Raw genomic sequence first — 14,816 nt, forward strand, 5'->3', positions numbered from 1 at the left:
TCTGATACAAAAAGGAATTCCACAAAGAGCCACCTCTCTGTGCGGGACAAGGGGGCACAGGTTTTGGGTTTCAACGCTTCCCCAGAAAAAACCAACCAGCAAGAAATGTCAATACAAAAAAAAAAAACAACCCAAAAAACAAAAACAACACCGCACCAGAGAGGAATGAAGGAAACCTTGAGCTTTTTCATTTGAGACTTTTGGCTCAACACACACACACAAACTCATCTCTGCTAATTTATTATTATTAATTTTTTTTTTTAAAAAAAAGCACCTGTTGGAAAACCAAACCAAAACAAAATAATAATAAAAAAACAAAAACAAACCCAAACATCAGGCCACCCATCCTGTCACAAGCTCTGGGACTCTTGCAAAATCCAGAGTCTGGAGCTGCGTTATGCAGAAGAGTTTTCAAGTTTGACATTAGCCCAAATACAGTATACATACACTTCCTCCACCCCATGCGGCGGCAGCGTACCAGGAAAAAAAACACCCCCCCAGGTACCAAAAAAAAAAAAAAAAAAAAAAAGCTACAGGAATATGCACTCCTCACAACAACAAGCAATCGTAACTTTGGTGGTTATACATAAATATGGAAGGGTGGATGATACAGTGCACTATCGCTGACGATTCGGTACCAGCACCGGCTCCGGGAAGCTGGGAGCACCTCGGGGGGGGGGGGTAAGGTAGTCGTGTGTGTCACTGGGGTGGATTAGCACCTTTGCTGCCCTGCCACCACGAAGGGCTGATGTGGAACTGGAAACGGATTCATGCAAAACTAGGAAATGGCATTGCAGAGACCAGCCGTGTGAAGTACACTCTTGAGGGGGGAAGAGAAGCCCACCTGGACAGGCTGCTGGAGGCAGCAGGGAGCCCTCTGTTCACTTACAGTTAAGATTTTCCAGACTCTTTGTAGTGCATTTTGTTTGTCTGCATTAACTGGAGACTGTCCGTCTTGATTGTCACCTCGGACTGACCAAGAGGTATGTGACATCCAGAGGGGTGTGACTTGTGGCCCCCGTTTTCAGAAGTTCTGACCGCTGAGGGCACAACCAGGCTCTGGCTGTCCCTGCCTCTTTCCTCGGGGCAGGCTGCAGAGACACTCCCCGCCCCTTATCCCCATGGTGCTCCTGCTGGTGGGAAACGTGTCACAGGATTTTCAAACCCTCACGTGGCTGGTGGCCAGGAAACCCTGCAGCATGCCACACGCGCCCTGCCAAGCCCTCCATCCCCTCTGGCATGGGAAACATCTAGATGCTCTCCAACCAGACTCGTGACATCTTTCCTGCTAGTTTAGTTTGTCCAACCACATTCAAAAATGCCGTTATCTGCCTTTCCCTGGAGCTCCTCCTTACTTACAGAAGGACGCCTTAACGCCTGGACTTGCTGGAGCTCTGGGAAAGCCCTCCCAGCTCCAGCTCTCCGGCACGTTCCACGTGCTGCGGTGTGAAAAGCCTCGGTTCCCTGCAGGAGCCTGTGGTCCCCCGGGCTGGCTGCTCCGCCATGCGACGTGGGCAGCCCCCACCGCCCCGGCGCTCAGAGGTGACCTTTTCCGTTAGAGGAGCCCAGAAGGACCAGAGGACACGGAGAGGACAGAGAAAGGCAGAGCACAGCCAGTGTAGGTGTGGGATGGTTCCTGCAGCACCACCGTGACAACGCAGAAGCAAAGGAGGAACGAGAGCTGTTGGGAAATGCACTGACACCACACCGTGCCACAGCTCCTTCCACAGCTGCCCCCAGCCCCCCCTCGCATTTCCAGGGCTGGGGGGGGCGGTGTATGGCCTGTGACCATGAAGGACAGGCGGCTTCCCCATGGCACTGCCCTTGCCAGCTCGGACGAACAGTACCTTGGTTAAAGGAGACAGGCAGGAGCTGAGCAGAGCAGGGCGTCCCTGCTAACGGGGTTTGAACCCTTGGCAAAGCTTTTGTGAGCTCGTTGGCGGTGTGGCTTGGCTCAAGCACCCCGTGAAGTGGAGCATCCCTGCGTGGCCAAGGTGGGTGCTGAGCCCAGAGGGACATTTCCCATCAGTTGTACTGTGCAGCGGAGGAGGCGGCGGCGGGGGGTGCAGCGACAGAGGAGGCAGCTGTTCCCAGGTGTGGATGGCAAGGCTAAGGACTGCACTGGCGGCTGGGGGGGGGGGTCTCACGGCTGTTAGTAGAGCTGGAGCTGGAGCTTCATCCTCAGTGCTTGGCCCAGCTCCCCTGCTAAGTAGTTGAGGTGGTTCTTGGCCTCTAGTTTCTGCAGTTCCCTCTTGCGGTACAGGGGCACGCTCACGATTTCCAGCAGGTAGGTGCCAGGCACTATTTTCTTGCGGCCGAGGTGCAGGTAGCTGAGCCCCTCCTTTTGGTGGATGCGGAAGTAGCCATCCTCATTCCCGTGGGAGATCAGGTACCGCACACGGTTCTCCAGGGGCTCCACCGCTGGCAGGAGCTCCAGGATGTGCTCCTTGTGAGCCAGGTCGGAGAGGTTCAGCGTCATGGACAGAGGGGCGTCCACATCCATGCTGGCCAAGTTCACAGTGTGATCCTTTGAAAGGAAGCAGGTGCGTTACTTACAGATACCAAGAAAAGCTCGTGGCCAGGTGAAGGAGGACTCGCTTTAGAGGAGTTCTGCCCCAGGGGCCACCCCAGAACAGCTCTGAGAAGCGGCTACATCTCCCGTGGCCCTTGTTCTCCTGTTGGTGTGTCGCAGACTGAACCAGCAAGCACAGTCCCTCATCCTCAGGGGAAGAACCACTAACTTCAGAGGCATTTTCCTCTCAAGGCCTGAAGGGCCCATAGTGACCTCCCAGTCCAATCTGTCTTTATCAGGCCTGTGAACTTCTTGGAGGAGCCCTGGACAGAGGCCAGAACTTCCCTCCAAGGAATAACCTGTGTTGATAGTGACAGGTTCAGCCTGGAGTCAGACAGCAAGTGCTGACCGTCCCCCATGGTCCTATGGGAATTGCTCCCCCGTCAGCTCCCCTTGCAACGACGCGTGTCCTTTACCTCTTGGTTGCACATACCTCCAAACGTTTGTGGGCAAACCACACAAGTGTGTCACTTAAGATTGTCCTGACCTTCTCTAAGGTTTTGTGAAAGACCTTCCGTTCCTGCAGGACTTCTGAACTCAGTGGCACCCACAAACACCCAAGCACCCAGCATGGACAGGTACCGAGTGAGCTGCTATCTCTGCCTGGACTGAGGCAGCTCCACAGGAGTGGGCACACACACGGGAACCACCCCAGGCAGCTATCCCCCAAGTGACCCAGCTCCTGACTTGCTCCGTCCACCCCATCCAGGATGCCATGGGTTTCTTACCTGGTGCTTCACAGTGCCATTGACACTGCGCCGCTGCCGACCCCTCTTGGGGTAGCCATTTATCTTGCACTCATAGCAGGTTTCAGGGGAGAGCAGGTTGTCTTCATCCTCTTCTTGTGGGGCAGGAAGGTAGGAACCTTTCCCAAAACCCAAACCAGAAATACAGTGTCTGGTGGCAGAAGATCAGACAGACCCATGTCAGATTCACGCTTCAAGAAGGAAATCTTACCGTTGCCCTCACAGCTTCTCCATGTGGCACCCAGAAACTCAAGAAGGATCATGCCTGGGTGGAAGACATGGCTTGTGCAGGAAGACTAGTACACAGGACACGCCTGAGAGAGATCGCGCCACGTCTCATTTAGATGTGGCCAGTAGGTTTAATCTGCCTCATCCTGGGCTAGGTGGATCTGCAGGGCATCTGCTACAGTGCTAGCAGCTGCACTAGCCACTGCATTGGTGAAATAGGAGAGGAGATGCACATTTGTATGAGGATCCTCTGGTGGGTGAGGTAGTCTGGCATGGACAAGCTGAGGACTCATGTAGCAAGGGGAGCTCCTCGGGCTCCTTCAAATTGTGCCAGTGGCAGAGAGCAGAAGTGTGGTGATGGATCCTGCCTGGGGGCACCATGCACTCGGCAGCCTGCAGTATCCCCCAGGAACGTACAGGAGCCTGTGGGGACCTGCTGGCTGCTCTCTTACCCTTGTCCTGCTCGGAAGTAGCCGCCAGGACAGCCGCAGAGGTAGCCTCCGTCGGTGTTGGAGCAGCCGTAACTGCAGGGGCTGCCGCCTGCTGAGCATTCATCCACGTCCTGGCACCCGCCGAAGGCTTGGTCAAAATCAAAGCCAGATGGGCAGACGCACTTGAAGCTTCCCAGAGTGTTGTAGCAGGATGCAGAGCCGCAGGCGGTGGGGCTGGAGCACTCGTTTTCATCTGCACCCAAAGACAGCAGAACGAGTCAGAAGCTTAGTGGAAGGGAGCGCGGGTGCCGCTGGCACACCCCACGCCGCACGGCCAAGGAAACCTGCCCACGGCCACCGCTGAGCTGGTGGCTCCCCTCTCCCGAGACCTCATCCCATGCAGGTCCCTGAAGGACTGCCTTGATTTTTTTTGTTTTATCTTCCTGCAAGGCAGGGAGCTGCTGGTGTCAGGAGCACTGGGAGCTCATCCCTCTGCAGAGCAGCTTCCTGACACTCCCTGCTGCGGGGACAACCCAGGGCAGTGCCAGGCCAGGCAGGGGCACCGTTCCTGGGCACGGTCTGTCTCTGGGACAGGGCAGGAAGATCAGCGCTGGGTTAGCAGAGATGAACCCAGAATGCAGCGTCAGAGGTGGCCAGGGGTGTCTGGAGAGGGACTTAGAGCTTAGCCGCCCTCTTCCCCCCACCCCACAGCCACACGATACAAGAGCCCCCACCCCACACTCACCCACGCACTGATTCCACTGGTAGTGCTGCACGTAGCCCTGCGGACAGCCGCAGCGGTAGCCTCCGAGCACGTTCTGGCAGCCGTGCTGGCACCGATGGTTTCCATCACACTCATCCACATCTGCAGCAATGTAACACAGGCAGCGGTGAGAGAACCGCTCCCTGTCTCGTGGGCAGCGCTGGGTGCACAGGGACCACGCGCACATGGCACGGGCCTGGCAGCCAGCACCCTTGAGGGTGCTTGTGTGGGTGGGCGGTTTTTCTGCCTAATTATGTCTCTGCAGCTTGGAACTGAATAACACCCTCCGCCCCAAGGCCCACCTCCATCCCCTTGCAGCCCCTGCCTGGACAGTTTTTTGATGGAAGGTCTGGCCCGGATCGTTACCACTCTGCTCCAGGCTGCCTGCGCTGAACACGGGCTTTTTTCCCTTTAGCTTAGCGCGTGGTGAGTGTTGGCCGGCACGAGATCTGCCCTGATGAGGCACAGACCCGCTCCTTTCCCAGCCTTGGCTGCTACGGTTGCAGCACCGAGACCTTCATCTGGTTGTCCCAGAGCCAGCGTTTCTCCAGGCAGGTCAGGCACTGACCTCTCCTACGCACTGCGGCTCCCCTGTGGGTTTCTGGTGCCCCACAGTAAGGATTAGTCCCTTCTTGGCTGGACTGAGCTGCCTTAGAGACCGTGAGTGAACTGGGAACTCTTCCACGTGGAACACGTGCCTGTCAAAGCCCCAGAGACGCAGACCCACCTTCACAGTTGACACCAGAGCTGTCCAAGGAGAATCCTTTCTGGCACTCGCAGTTGTAGCTGCCTGGCGTGTTCAGACACTGTCCTTTGGCTCCGCACAGAGAGGGCTGAGCCGTGCACTCGTTATTGTCTGCAAAACACCAGCGGCCGCTTGCAACTCCATCCCCAGCGACGTGGCTGCGTGCAGCTTTGCAGACAGCTACCTCGCATCACTGAGCTCAGCCCCGGCTGAGACGCATCCAGCCAAATCAGACACACAGCCCCAGGCTGACTGGAGCGGGGCAGTGCTCTGCAGCCAGGGCTGGGCGGCTGGAAAGGCTCTTCTGGGCTTAAAGCTGACCCGCGGGGTCCTCGCTGGTGCTGCACAGCAGGGCAGCCAATGCCTCTACTCACCAATGCAGGATGAGTGGTGCTGAGTGAAGCCTGGGGGACATTTGCAGTTGAACCCTCCGATAATGTTCACACAGAGGAACTGGCAGTTGTGCTGCTTGGTGGAACATTCATCCAAGTCTAAAGTGACAAGCAGAAGAACATGTCTCAATTTATCTTACTGAGGTATCTTTTGGGTCTGAGTCTGTGGCACCTGCGTGTACATGGCGACACACAGCGGTCCTGGGCAGACCAGGACTGCACGGACCAGCCTCAGCAACGACACCCCCCAAATTCTTACGTGAGACTAACGAGTCGCAGGAGCCTCTCCCCACCTCAGCTGCTGCTCATATACAGACACGTTTGGGAGGCACAGAGACTTTTCTCTGCCTCTGCTGTAATCCACAGACCCCAGACTCTCAGGCCACCCTCCTCGCAGCCTGACACACTGGTGTTGTGGGAGATGGGCAAAGCCTGACAGTGACTCCGACACACAAAGCCCATTTGTTGGGGACATGCAGCCCCTGGAGCTCAGCACAGCTTGAGAAATGCTGCGCAGGCTGTAGGAAAGGGCACGGAATATTTTTTTTTCCCCTGATGAGACAGGAGTGTCTGTGGAAGGATGAAACCCTAATGCATCACTCCATGAGGGTCCAGCACGGCACCTCTTTCCATGCCTAGCCTTGTCCCGTGGCTGAACTGGCTGTCCTGTCCCGTGTTACCAGCTCTTGCCACCCTCCCTGCTGCCAGAGATGAGGCAGGGTCTCTGCTGCCTTCTCCTGGGTGAATACCTTTGCAGATCTTCCCATCTTCTTGCAGAATGTACCCTCGGGGGCAGGAGCACTGGTAGCTGCCTTCTGTGTTCTTGCAGATGAAGTTACACGGCTTAGGGGACTGGTTACACTCATCCAAATCTAGACTCGAGAGATGAGACACATGAGCAGTCACAGGTGGTGCTGCTGGATGGGGTCCCCAGCACCCCTTGGACCATTCATTCTACCAAGGGGCTCCTGAATACAAGGTGATCCCAGGTTTTGTGGCCCCACACAGCCAAGTGCTCAGATGGCCCTGTGGATTCTGGCACTCCCTGCCCCAAATAAATGCATCTTTTCCACTTTCCGGGAAGCAGGAGAGCAGAGACAAGGGCTTTAAGGGAGCACCTCGTTTGAGCCAGCACAACAGATCCAAGAGATCTCCTGCAGGAAAAGAGCCAAATCACCACCCTGCTCAGATGTGGGATCTTGTGTGACATCTTTCCCAGCCCCTTCCCAGCTGAAGAGATGGGTAGATGCTCCTCCTGAGTACTGGGAACATCAGTGACGGGGCCAGCCCTGAACTTCTGGAGCTTTGTCTCCTCTGCCCAGCAGGGAGTAGCAGCAATGGCTCTGACAAAGCCTGTAACTTTGAGCCAGGCTGGAGGGCACAAAACTGGAGAAAGAGCAAGGATATCTAGAGAGGAATCCTGCCCAGGTGCTCAGGGTCATTTCTGCTCTACTCCTAGGCACAGTGCTTGGTTTCTGGGGGCCAAGGCTTCTTTTCCACCCAGTGTCTAGGACATGCAGCTGCTGGCATCGTCTTGAACACCATCTCAGTACTGGAAGTACAGCACATCCTCAGTGCCTTCAGTATTTCCCCAGATGCCTGCAGCTGTGATTCCAGGGGTGCCTTTTATGTCAACATCTGGATTCCCAACGTGGCGCTCAGGCTGGCTAGAACCAGCTGCCCTGCCAACGCAAGGCTTGGCTGCTCATCTCTGGGTCTCACTCCTTGCCAGTCCCTGTGACTCCTGGGGTCAGAGGGAGAAGACAGGAAGCCTCACTTTTAAGGAGTTAAACAACACGGAGCGATGACTTTGATGTCTAGAAGACCATGCAATAGGGCAAAGTGTCCAGAGCCCTGCTACAGATATGCAGGACAGCATGGCCGGAGGGGAGGGCAGAGGGCAGGTCCCAGGTGGGGGTCCCAGGACCCTCTCTTTGCATGCTGAGAAGGAGTGGAAGCCTGCCGAGGCCAAGGGCTGCCCAGAGACACGGGTGTCCCCCTCCCGACTCACCCACGCAGGCGGTGCCCGTGATATCGGCGGTGTAGCCCAGCCTGCAGTGGCAGCGGAAGGAGCCGATGCTGTTGATGCACTGTCCGTTCCTGCAGAGGTTGGGCAGCACCTTGCACTCATCGATGTCTGCGGGAGGGAGGGAAGGACCTGTTATTGCCAGCGCTGCCCCTGCCCCCCTGCTCCCGCACCGGGGCTGTGTCACACAGGCTTCTCGTCCGCTCCAGGCACTGTGTAGGTCTGTTCCAGCCAGGTCCCGGGGGAATTCCGCAGGTACCCACATCTCTGCTTCCCCCCTCTGCACTGAAGGTGATGCGGGCCCCAGCTCACCTCTCCCGTCAGTGGAGTACCCCGGCCCATGAGGACACATTTTCTTGTACTGGGCAGTTCCAGGGAGGGGACAGAGTTCACACTGGGGGCCCCAGCTGCGCCCGCTGTTGCAGCAGCACTCGGATTTGGTGACCAGGTTGCGGTTGGTGGAGGACATCTGGCACATGGTTTGCAGTACTTCAGTGAAGCAGAATCCCTGGCGGGTGTCTGGACAGGAGAGAGCGAGAACACAAGTTCAGGATTTGAGCCAGTGTCAGCATCAGGGAGAACCTGTCCAGCCTGTGCCAGTTCCAGCACGGAGGGCAGTGTGGTTTGAATAATGCTAAAGGTACAGGTGATGCTCCAACATCCTCTCTATTTGGAAACCCTGAAACACTTGAAAAGCATCATCTGCTACTAAAGAGGGGCTGCTCAAGACCCACCAGGACTTGGTGATTACCAATACACTCTGTGCCAGAGGGGCTGACTTCAAAACCTTCATTGCAGTCACAGCGGTAACTTCCCACCGTGTTGATGCAGCGGCCGTTGGGGCAGATTCCGGGCTTGGTGCGACACTCGTTCTCATCTAGGAAAGAAGGAACCACAAAGGGTTGTGAGGCACAGGACAAATTTCAGCTTTCCATGAGTCCCCAGCGCTACCACTCCGTTTGCAACACTGTCACATAGTCCTCAAGGACAATTTCCACATCCTTAGGCAGGTGAGGGACACATCCACCTGCCCAGTGGCTCAGTACCCGGCTCCCCTGGTTTGCACATTCTCCACCTGCAAGTGGCCAAGCTGCCAGGCTGGGATCAGAGCTGGGCTCGCTCCACCTCCCTGCTGTGCCCCATACTGCGCAGGTCTGGGCTGCCCACTGCTGGCCCTTGCAAAAGCAGCTCGGTGCAAAGAAGCTTGACACGGACATGGAAAGACACAACAGAAAGGACACATGGCCTAATGCTGTGTCACCCTGTGCTGGAACTGCGTAGACCTGTGGGTCCAGGGATGAACAGGGGTTTTGTGTCTGTAGGCACCTAGTAGGACATACAGGGAGTTCTGACATATGGGAAACCCTGGGGAGGAGCTGTTTTGACAGAAGGATGTAAAATAAAGCTACACGGACGATACCTAGAGGAGGATGGTCTCCAGCCCCGCTAGGAATCCCTCCCAGCCTGTCCCTTGGTACCTGTGCAACCCTCGCCATCGGGCCGACGCTGCATTCCTGGTGGGCAGATGCACATGAAGGTCCCGATGAGATTCTTGCACAGCATCCCTCGAGACTCGCAGTCGTGCAGCCCCTCTGCACACTCATCCAGATCTGCAACCAAGAACCTCATGAGACCACGTCCAACCTGCCAGCTCCATGGCACTGTGGGGGCACCTAAGAACTGAGCGCTCACATCTGCACTGCTCCACCACCCCTCCTGCCTTGGCCCAGGCTGGCTGGCACACCGCACGGGCACCCCGGGAGGGGAGGGCGAGTGCAAGCCCAGAGATGCCAGCTCAGAAGTCCTGTCTCCTCGCTGTACAGCACCAGGGACCGGCTAAGGGCAGGGGGCTGGGGAGAGTGTGGGGGCTCCCCGGTGGGTGCAGAAGGGGATTTTACCTCTGCACATTCTTCTGTCTTCTCGGAGGGCGTATCCAGATGGGCAGGTGCACTCATAGGAGCCAAAGGTGTTGATGCAGCGGAAGGCGCAGAGCAGGGGATTCAGCGCGCATTCGTTGATATCTGGGAGGCGAGAGAGAGGAGGGGGCTCGACCCTGTGCTCTCAGCAGAGTCAGCTGGGCAGTAACAGTGGTGGAACCCCCCCCACTTACACAGGAGTGTCCCCCCCTCCCCGTGCATTCATCTCATGAGAATTCTGTTCCACCAAGGCCTCCTGTCACAGTCTTCAGTTGCAGAGTGGGACAGACACCTGGTGTCTCAGCAGCTTTGATGGGACAGGGTCCTGGCTCCGTGGTGAGGCAGCTCCTGCATTTAGGCAGGTCTCCAGGCCTCCTCCTGGTCTCCAGCCTCAAAGGAAGCCGAAGGGCACCAGTGCTGATGTACACACTGATGTGGAGAAGAGCCCCAGCCAGCTTTTCTGCACTGTCCATTGGAGGCTGACCCGAGTGCTGCTCACCAGCAGTGACCCAGTGGGGCCACCAGCACAGTCCAGTACGCAATGAGGGTGAAGGGACTGTCCCACAGCTGCGTTACCTTCACATGTCATCATGGGACCTGGCTCAAAGCCCTCATCACAGGCACACTCGAAGCCTCCCACCACGTTGGTGCAGGTGCCGTTCCCACAGGGGTTGCCAATGGAGCACTCGTCGGTATCTGGAGGAAGCCGGGACCCCGTTAGTGGGTGAGCTGGGGGGGAGGCGCGGGCTGGCCTCTTCTTGCAGCCAGAGCGCTCACGCCAGCAAAGCCGGGAGCCAGGGGTAAAAGGCAAAGGGACAGGGGAGAGGCAGGTGGGTTCTCCACCCCCCCACCCCACCCCCCCCATACGCTTGTAGCCTCTGACATGAGGAGGTTAAGAGTAAGAGCGAGCGGGTGGTCCCTGCGCAGACCCTTACCCACGCAGTTGACCCCTGTGTAGTCCAGGTTGTACCCGAAGGGGCACTCGCAGCGGAAGGACCCGTCGGTGTTTATGCAAGCCCCGTTTATGCAGACACCCAGGTTCTCCGAGCATTCGTTAACGTCTAGAAGGGAAACCAAGGCAATGAAACCTCCTGTCAGCATGTAGCCAGAAACAGCCTTGTCCTCTCGGGGACTGCAGACCCCCCATCTCAGATACTCCCTCTCCGGAGCTGGGGGCTGAACCTTTGGTGCGCAGGCAGAGACCGTGAGCCTGGGAGGGCACCCAGTCCTGTGTGCCCCCCTCCTGCCACCAGGATTCAGCCCTGCTCCCCAGACAGCCTGCGTTTGGTTGCTTCTAGGCAACCCTCCCACAAAGCATCTTCTCATCCCTAGCTCAGACCATACCTTCTCGGGTGTCACCTGGGCCTGGGATGGCTCCATGGCCATATGGACACAGCTCCTGGAAGGCAACTGGAAGAAAGCAGAGACGTTTGATGTGCTTACAGGTGCTTCTACTGTCAGAAGCTGAAATGTGCTTTGGAGGCTTCTAGAGCATGGCTGAGAGCTTGGCAGCTCACTGCCCATGGGAGGCCACAAAACCCTGGCTGGCTGGAAAACACCTTGGATCTGGAGGCACCAAGATGCTTTTGCCCTTATCTAAAGCCCTGCAGAGAACTGAGAGCAGATCCAAAGCAGAAATACATGTGGCTGTGGCTGCTGGAGGGCCAGGAGTGCTGGCGTCCAGCATGGGCTACTCAGTTTCAAGGCAGCACCCTCCAGATGGAGGAGCCCACTTTGCTGGATGGCTTGCACCACTGGTTGTCTTGCCTGACCTGCACCCCTTCCCCACACTGCGCACATTGGAGACACACGCAGCCATCTCTCCCGCGGAGCCAGGTCCCAGCACACCTACCGTTCCCCTCCTGTGGGCACAGCTCACAGGGGTCTCCCCAGCCTTCTCCTGGCATCTTGCTGCAGCAGCACCGAGCCTTGGTGGTGTTGAAGGCCTTGGGGACTGAGCACTTCCCGTTGTCAAAGCGAGTGAAGCAGAAGCTCTGGCGAGTATCTGTAGGAGGATGGGGAAATGCACAGGTCACCACAGACAGCCAGGACGGTTATGGTCCCCTCCCCACTGCGATGAGCGGCACTCACCAAAGCACCGCCGGCCGTTATCAGACAGCACAAAGCCTGGAGGGCAGACACACTGGAAGCTGCCAGGGGTATTGGTGCATGTCCCGAAAAGGCAGATGTTGGGCTCCTCTTCACACTCGTTGATATCTGGGAGCACCAGGGATACATTACAGGGCAGCCAAAGGTCACTCCTTTCCTCATTGCACTAAATCAGCTGAAGCTGTGATGTCTGGGGAGCTCTGACACCTGCAGAACATCATCCCTAACCCTTAACCCACCCTCAGGGAAAATGGGACAACAAAGAGGCCAGGGCACAGCAAAAGCAATGAGCCTCCTCCATCATGGGAGCAGGCCTTGCCCTGCTCTGTGCCCAGCTGCTTTCAGGAAGATCTTTGGGGGGGTGGGGGGATGTATGCCCCAGCCCTCTCAGGAAGAATATGGTTGTTCTGGGAACAGTCTGAGGGGACCACAGGCTGTGCTGGAAATGGAGGAGGCGGAGAGGCAACATTACCGATGCAGTTGTCGTTCTGCACCTCGTACCCAGGGGGGCAGATGCAGCGGAAGGAGCCCTCCAGGTTCTGGCAGGTGCCCGGGGAGCAGGTCCCAGGCAGGCTCACGCACTCATTGATGTCTGCAGAGACAGGGAAAAAAACCAGTGATAGTGTCCGTGCTCAGCTCGGAGGACTTGCATGCAGGGTACTTTACTGCACCCGTGCCCCACGTGCAGCTGCACCCTGCTTTGCCCAGAAGATGCAAAGGAAGCAGATAATTTTCCAGGATGCTCTGCCTTGTGGACCCTGGGAATATGGACTCAGCCCTGCAGGAGGCTGCGGTGGACACGAGTAAGCAGAGCACGATATGCCCATCTGCCCCCACAGCCCCTGCCTGCAGGATGGTTCCCAAGGCAGCCCCGGTACAACTCTGCGTGCTTTAGGGGTATCAGCAGGACATTTCTCCTCACTGCCTGCAGGTCCCAGCACATGGAAAGGGGACTGGCTTGACTGTTCCCTGCATTGCTGGGAGGGAGATGCAGGCAGAGGGGGGCTCAATCCAGCTCTCCATGGGCAGTCAAATGACAAGCCTTTGGCTCCAGAGGACCTGGGGCCTTGGGAGAGGTTCTGGAGAGTCCACTGCTCAGTGGCCTCTGATGGGATCAGCCTGGGGACCACATCTCACAGCACTGCACAGTGCCAGCCATGCCAACATATAGCTCAACCCACAGAGAAGGGCCAGCCTGCTGCCCGGACACTCACCTACACAGTTCTTCCCATCAGGGGTCCGGTCATACCCCTCTTGGCACAAGCACTGGAAGGAGCCGATGCTGTTGATGCACTGGCCGTTTCGACACACCTGCCCCACCAGGGATGAACACTCATCAATGTCTGTGGGAGGGAAATGATAAGCACAACGGGAAGAGAACTGCATAGCACGTGTCAGCGTGCCACCTCAGCCAGCCCCACACCTCTGACACACACAGCCACGGCCGGGTGACACCCAGAGGTCACTCCTACAGCCGCTGCCAGCTGACACCCAAAGCTGATCCCCTGTATGCCACTGTGTGCCACCCCATGCCCCGCAGCCGCTGCCGCGTTGACCCCAGCCAGTGGTCCACGCGGTCGGGGTTTGATGCAGCTCACCCATGCAGTCGTTATTGTGTGTCAGCTCGAAGCCGGGGAAGCAGAGGCAGTTGTAGGAGCCGACTGTGTTCTTGCAGGTCCCATTTCCACAGGGCTGTCGGTCACACTCGTCAATATCTGCAGAGAGAAGGTCACAGCCGATTCAGGGCCTCAGCCAGCTGAGCGCCGCTGCCTTGGGTGTGCAGGCAGGGTCCAGGCAGCTGCACGAGACCCCTGTGGCTCGCAGGGGCAGCCTGGGATCGAGGGGACACTGTGGCCCTTGGCTGTCCTTGGCACTACCCAGCGGGTGCTGGAGAGAGCTCACATCCGTCCCGATATCTGACTCGCGGCAGGGCTGCGGCAGTCACACTGACCCATGCACATGGTCTGCTCCCCCGTGGCCTTGAATCCGTTGTGGCAGATGCAGACGTAGCTGCCTTCGGTGTCAACGCAGTCCCCGTGGCTGCAGACATTGGGGATCTCCTGGCATTCGTTGCGACCTGAAAGAAAGTGAAGCGGAAGCTAGTGAGCAGAAGGGATGGAGCTAATGGGAAGGGCAGACCCCCGCCTGTGGGTGGGAAGCTGTGTCCGTGAGCAGCAGAACGGGGTCTCCGTTTCCTGAGAGGTGGCTTCAGAGAGAACAAGATTTATGCACTGCAATCAGAAAAAAAATAAATAATTTAATTGGAGAAAATGGCCTGAGCTGCCAGACTAAAGCTGCACGTCACAATGACCTTTTCTCATCCCCAGGAGCCCACGGTCCTGGGGAATCACTCCAAAAGTACAGATATCCCATAACCACAGCACAGCCAGGTCGTGGTCCCAGACCAAGAACCCACGTGTGGGACTGGCATGTCCTTCACCCTGTCTTCCCTTGGGTGCACACATGGGGGTCTGCAAGACCAGCTGGCAAGGCCAGGCAGGGGCGGCAGCGCCTCGCGCGCGTCTCTGGAATAGGTAGCAAAGAGCTCCCATCTTACCCACGCAGGCTCCGCTGGGCGACAGCTTGTATCCAGTGGAGCATTCGCACCTGTAACTGCCCGGGATGTTGATGCAGTCGGCGTTGCGCTGGCAGAGGTTCTCCCCACTGCTGCACTCGTCGATGTCTGTGGGAGGACAGCGATGAAAACCTTGACGGTGCAGAGCGCCAAGCGCTCACCAGGCACCGTCATCCTGGGGGGGCTGGAGGGGCTTCATGGAGTCAACTGAATTTTAGCTCTTGTTCCAATCAAGGTCAACCTTTTTTCAAGAAGTTTTCAACCCTTTTCTATTGCTTTGCAATAAAATAATGGGAATGTTAGTGACAACTCA

At 57.2% G+C, this 14,816-nt stretch overlaps 1 protein-coding gene across 1 annotated transcript in view; it reads right to left on the reverse strand.

The window, feature by feature from the left end:
* FBN3 (fibrillin 3) overlaps positions 1-14,816 on the reverse strand; it is a 109,367-nt gene continuing 94,551 nt past the window's right edge. The window contains exons 43-64 of the mRNA XM_040593118.1: positions 14,486-14,611; positions 13,880-14,005; positions 13,527-13,643; positions 13,143-13,271; positions 12,401-12,520; positions 11,911-12,036; positions 11,672-11,824; positions 11,164-11,229; positions 10,755-10,880; positions 10,396-10,515; positions 9,802-9,924; positions 9,382-9,513; positions 8,655-8,780; positions 8,216-8,422; positions 7,889-8,014; positions 6,627-6,749; positions 5,860-5,976; positions 5,468-5,596; positions 4,723-4,842; positions 3,999-4,230; positions 3,301-3,469; positions 1-2,527 (exon numbers count right to left, since the gene is read on the reverse strand). Of these exons, the coding sequence (XP_040449052.1) occupies positions 2,153-2,527; positions 3,301-3,469; positions 3,999-4,230; positions 4,723-4,842; positions 5,468-5,596; positions 5,860-5,976; positions 6,627-6,749; positions 7,889-8,014; positions 8,216-8,422; positions 8,655-8,780; positions 9,382-9,513; positions 9,802-9,924; positions 10,396-10,515; positions 10,755-10,880; positions 11,164-11,229; positions 11,672-11,824; positions 11,911-12,036; positions 12,401-12,520; positions 13,143-13,271; positions 13,527-13,643; positions 13,880-14,005; positions 14,486-14,611 (3,188 nt within the window). The 3' untranslated portion in view covers positions 1-2,152. The remainder of the gene's footprint in view (positions 2,528-3,300; positions 3,470-3,998; positions 4,231-4,722; positions 4,843-5,467; positions 5,597-5,859; positions 5,977-6,626; positions 6,750-7,888; positions 8,015-8,215; positions 8,423-8,654; positions 8,781-9,381; positions 9,514-9,801; positions 9,925-10,395; positions 10,516-10,754; positions 10,881-11,163; positions 11,230-11,671; positions 11,825-11,910; positions 12,037-12,400; positions 12,521-13,142; positions 13,272-13,526; positions 13,644-13,879; positions 14,006-14,485; positions 14,612-14,816) is intronic.

The sequence above is a fragment of the Falco naumanni genome, chromosome 4 (genome assembly GCF_017639655.2).
Source record: "Falco naumanni isolate bFalNau1 chromosome 4, bFalNau1.pat, whole genome shotgun sequence".
NCBI lineage: Eukaryota > Metazoa > Chordata > Aves > Falconiformes > Falconidae > Falco > Falco naumanni.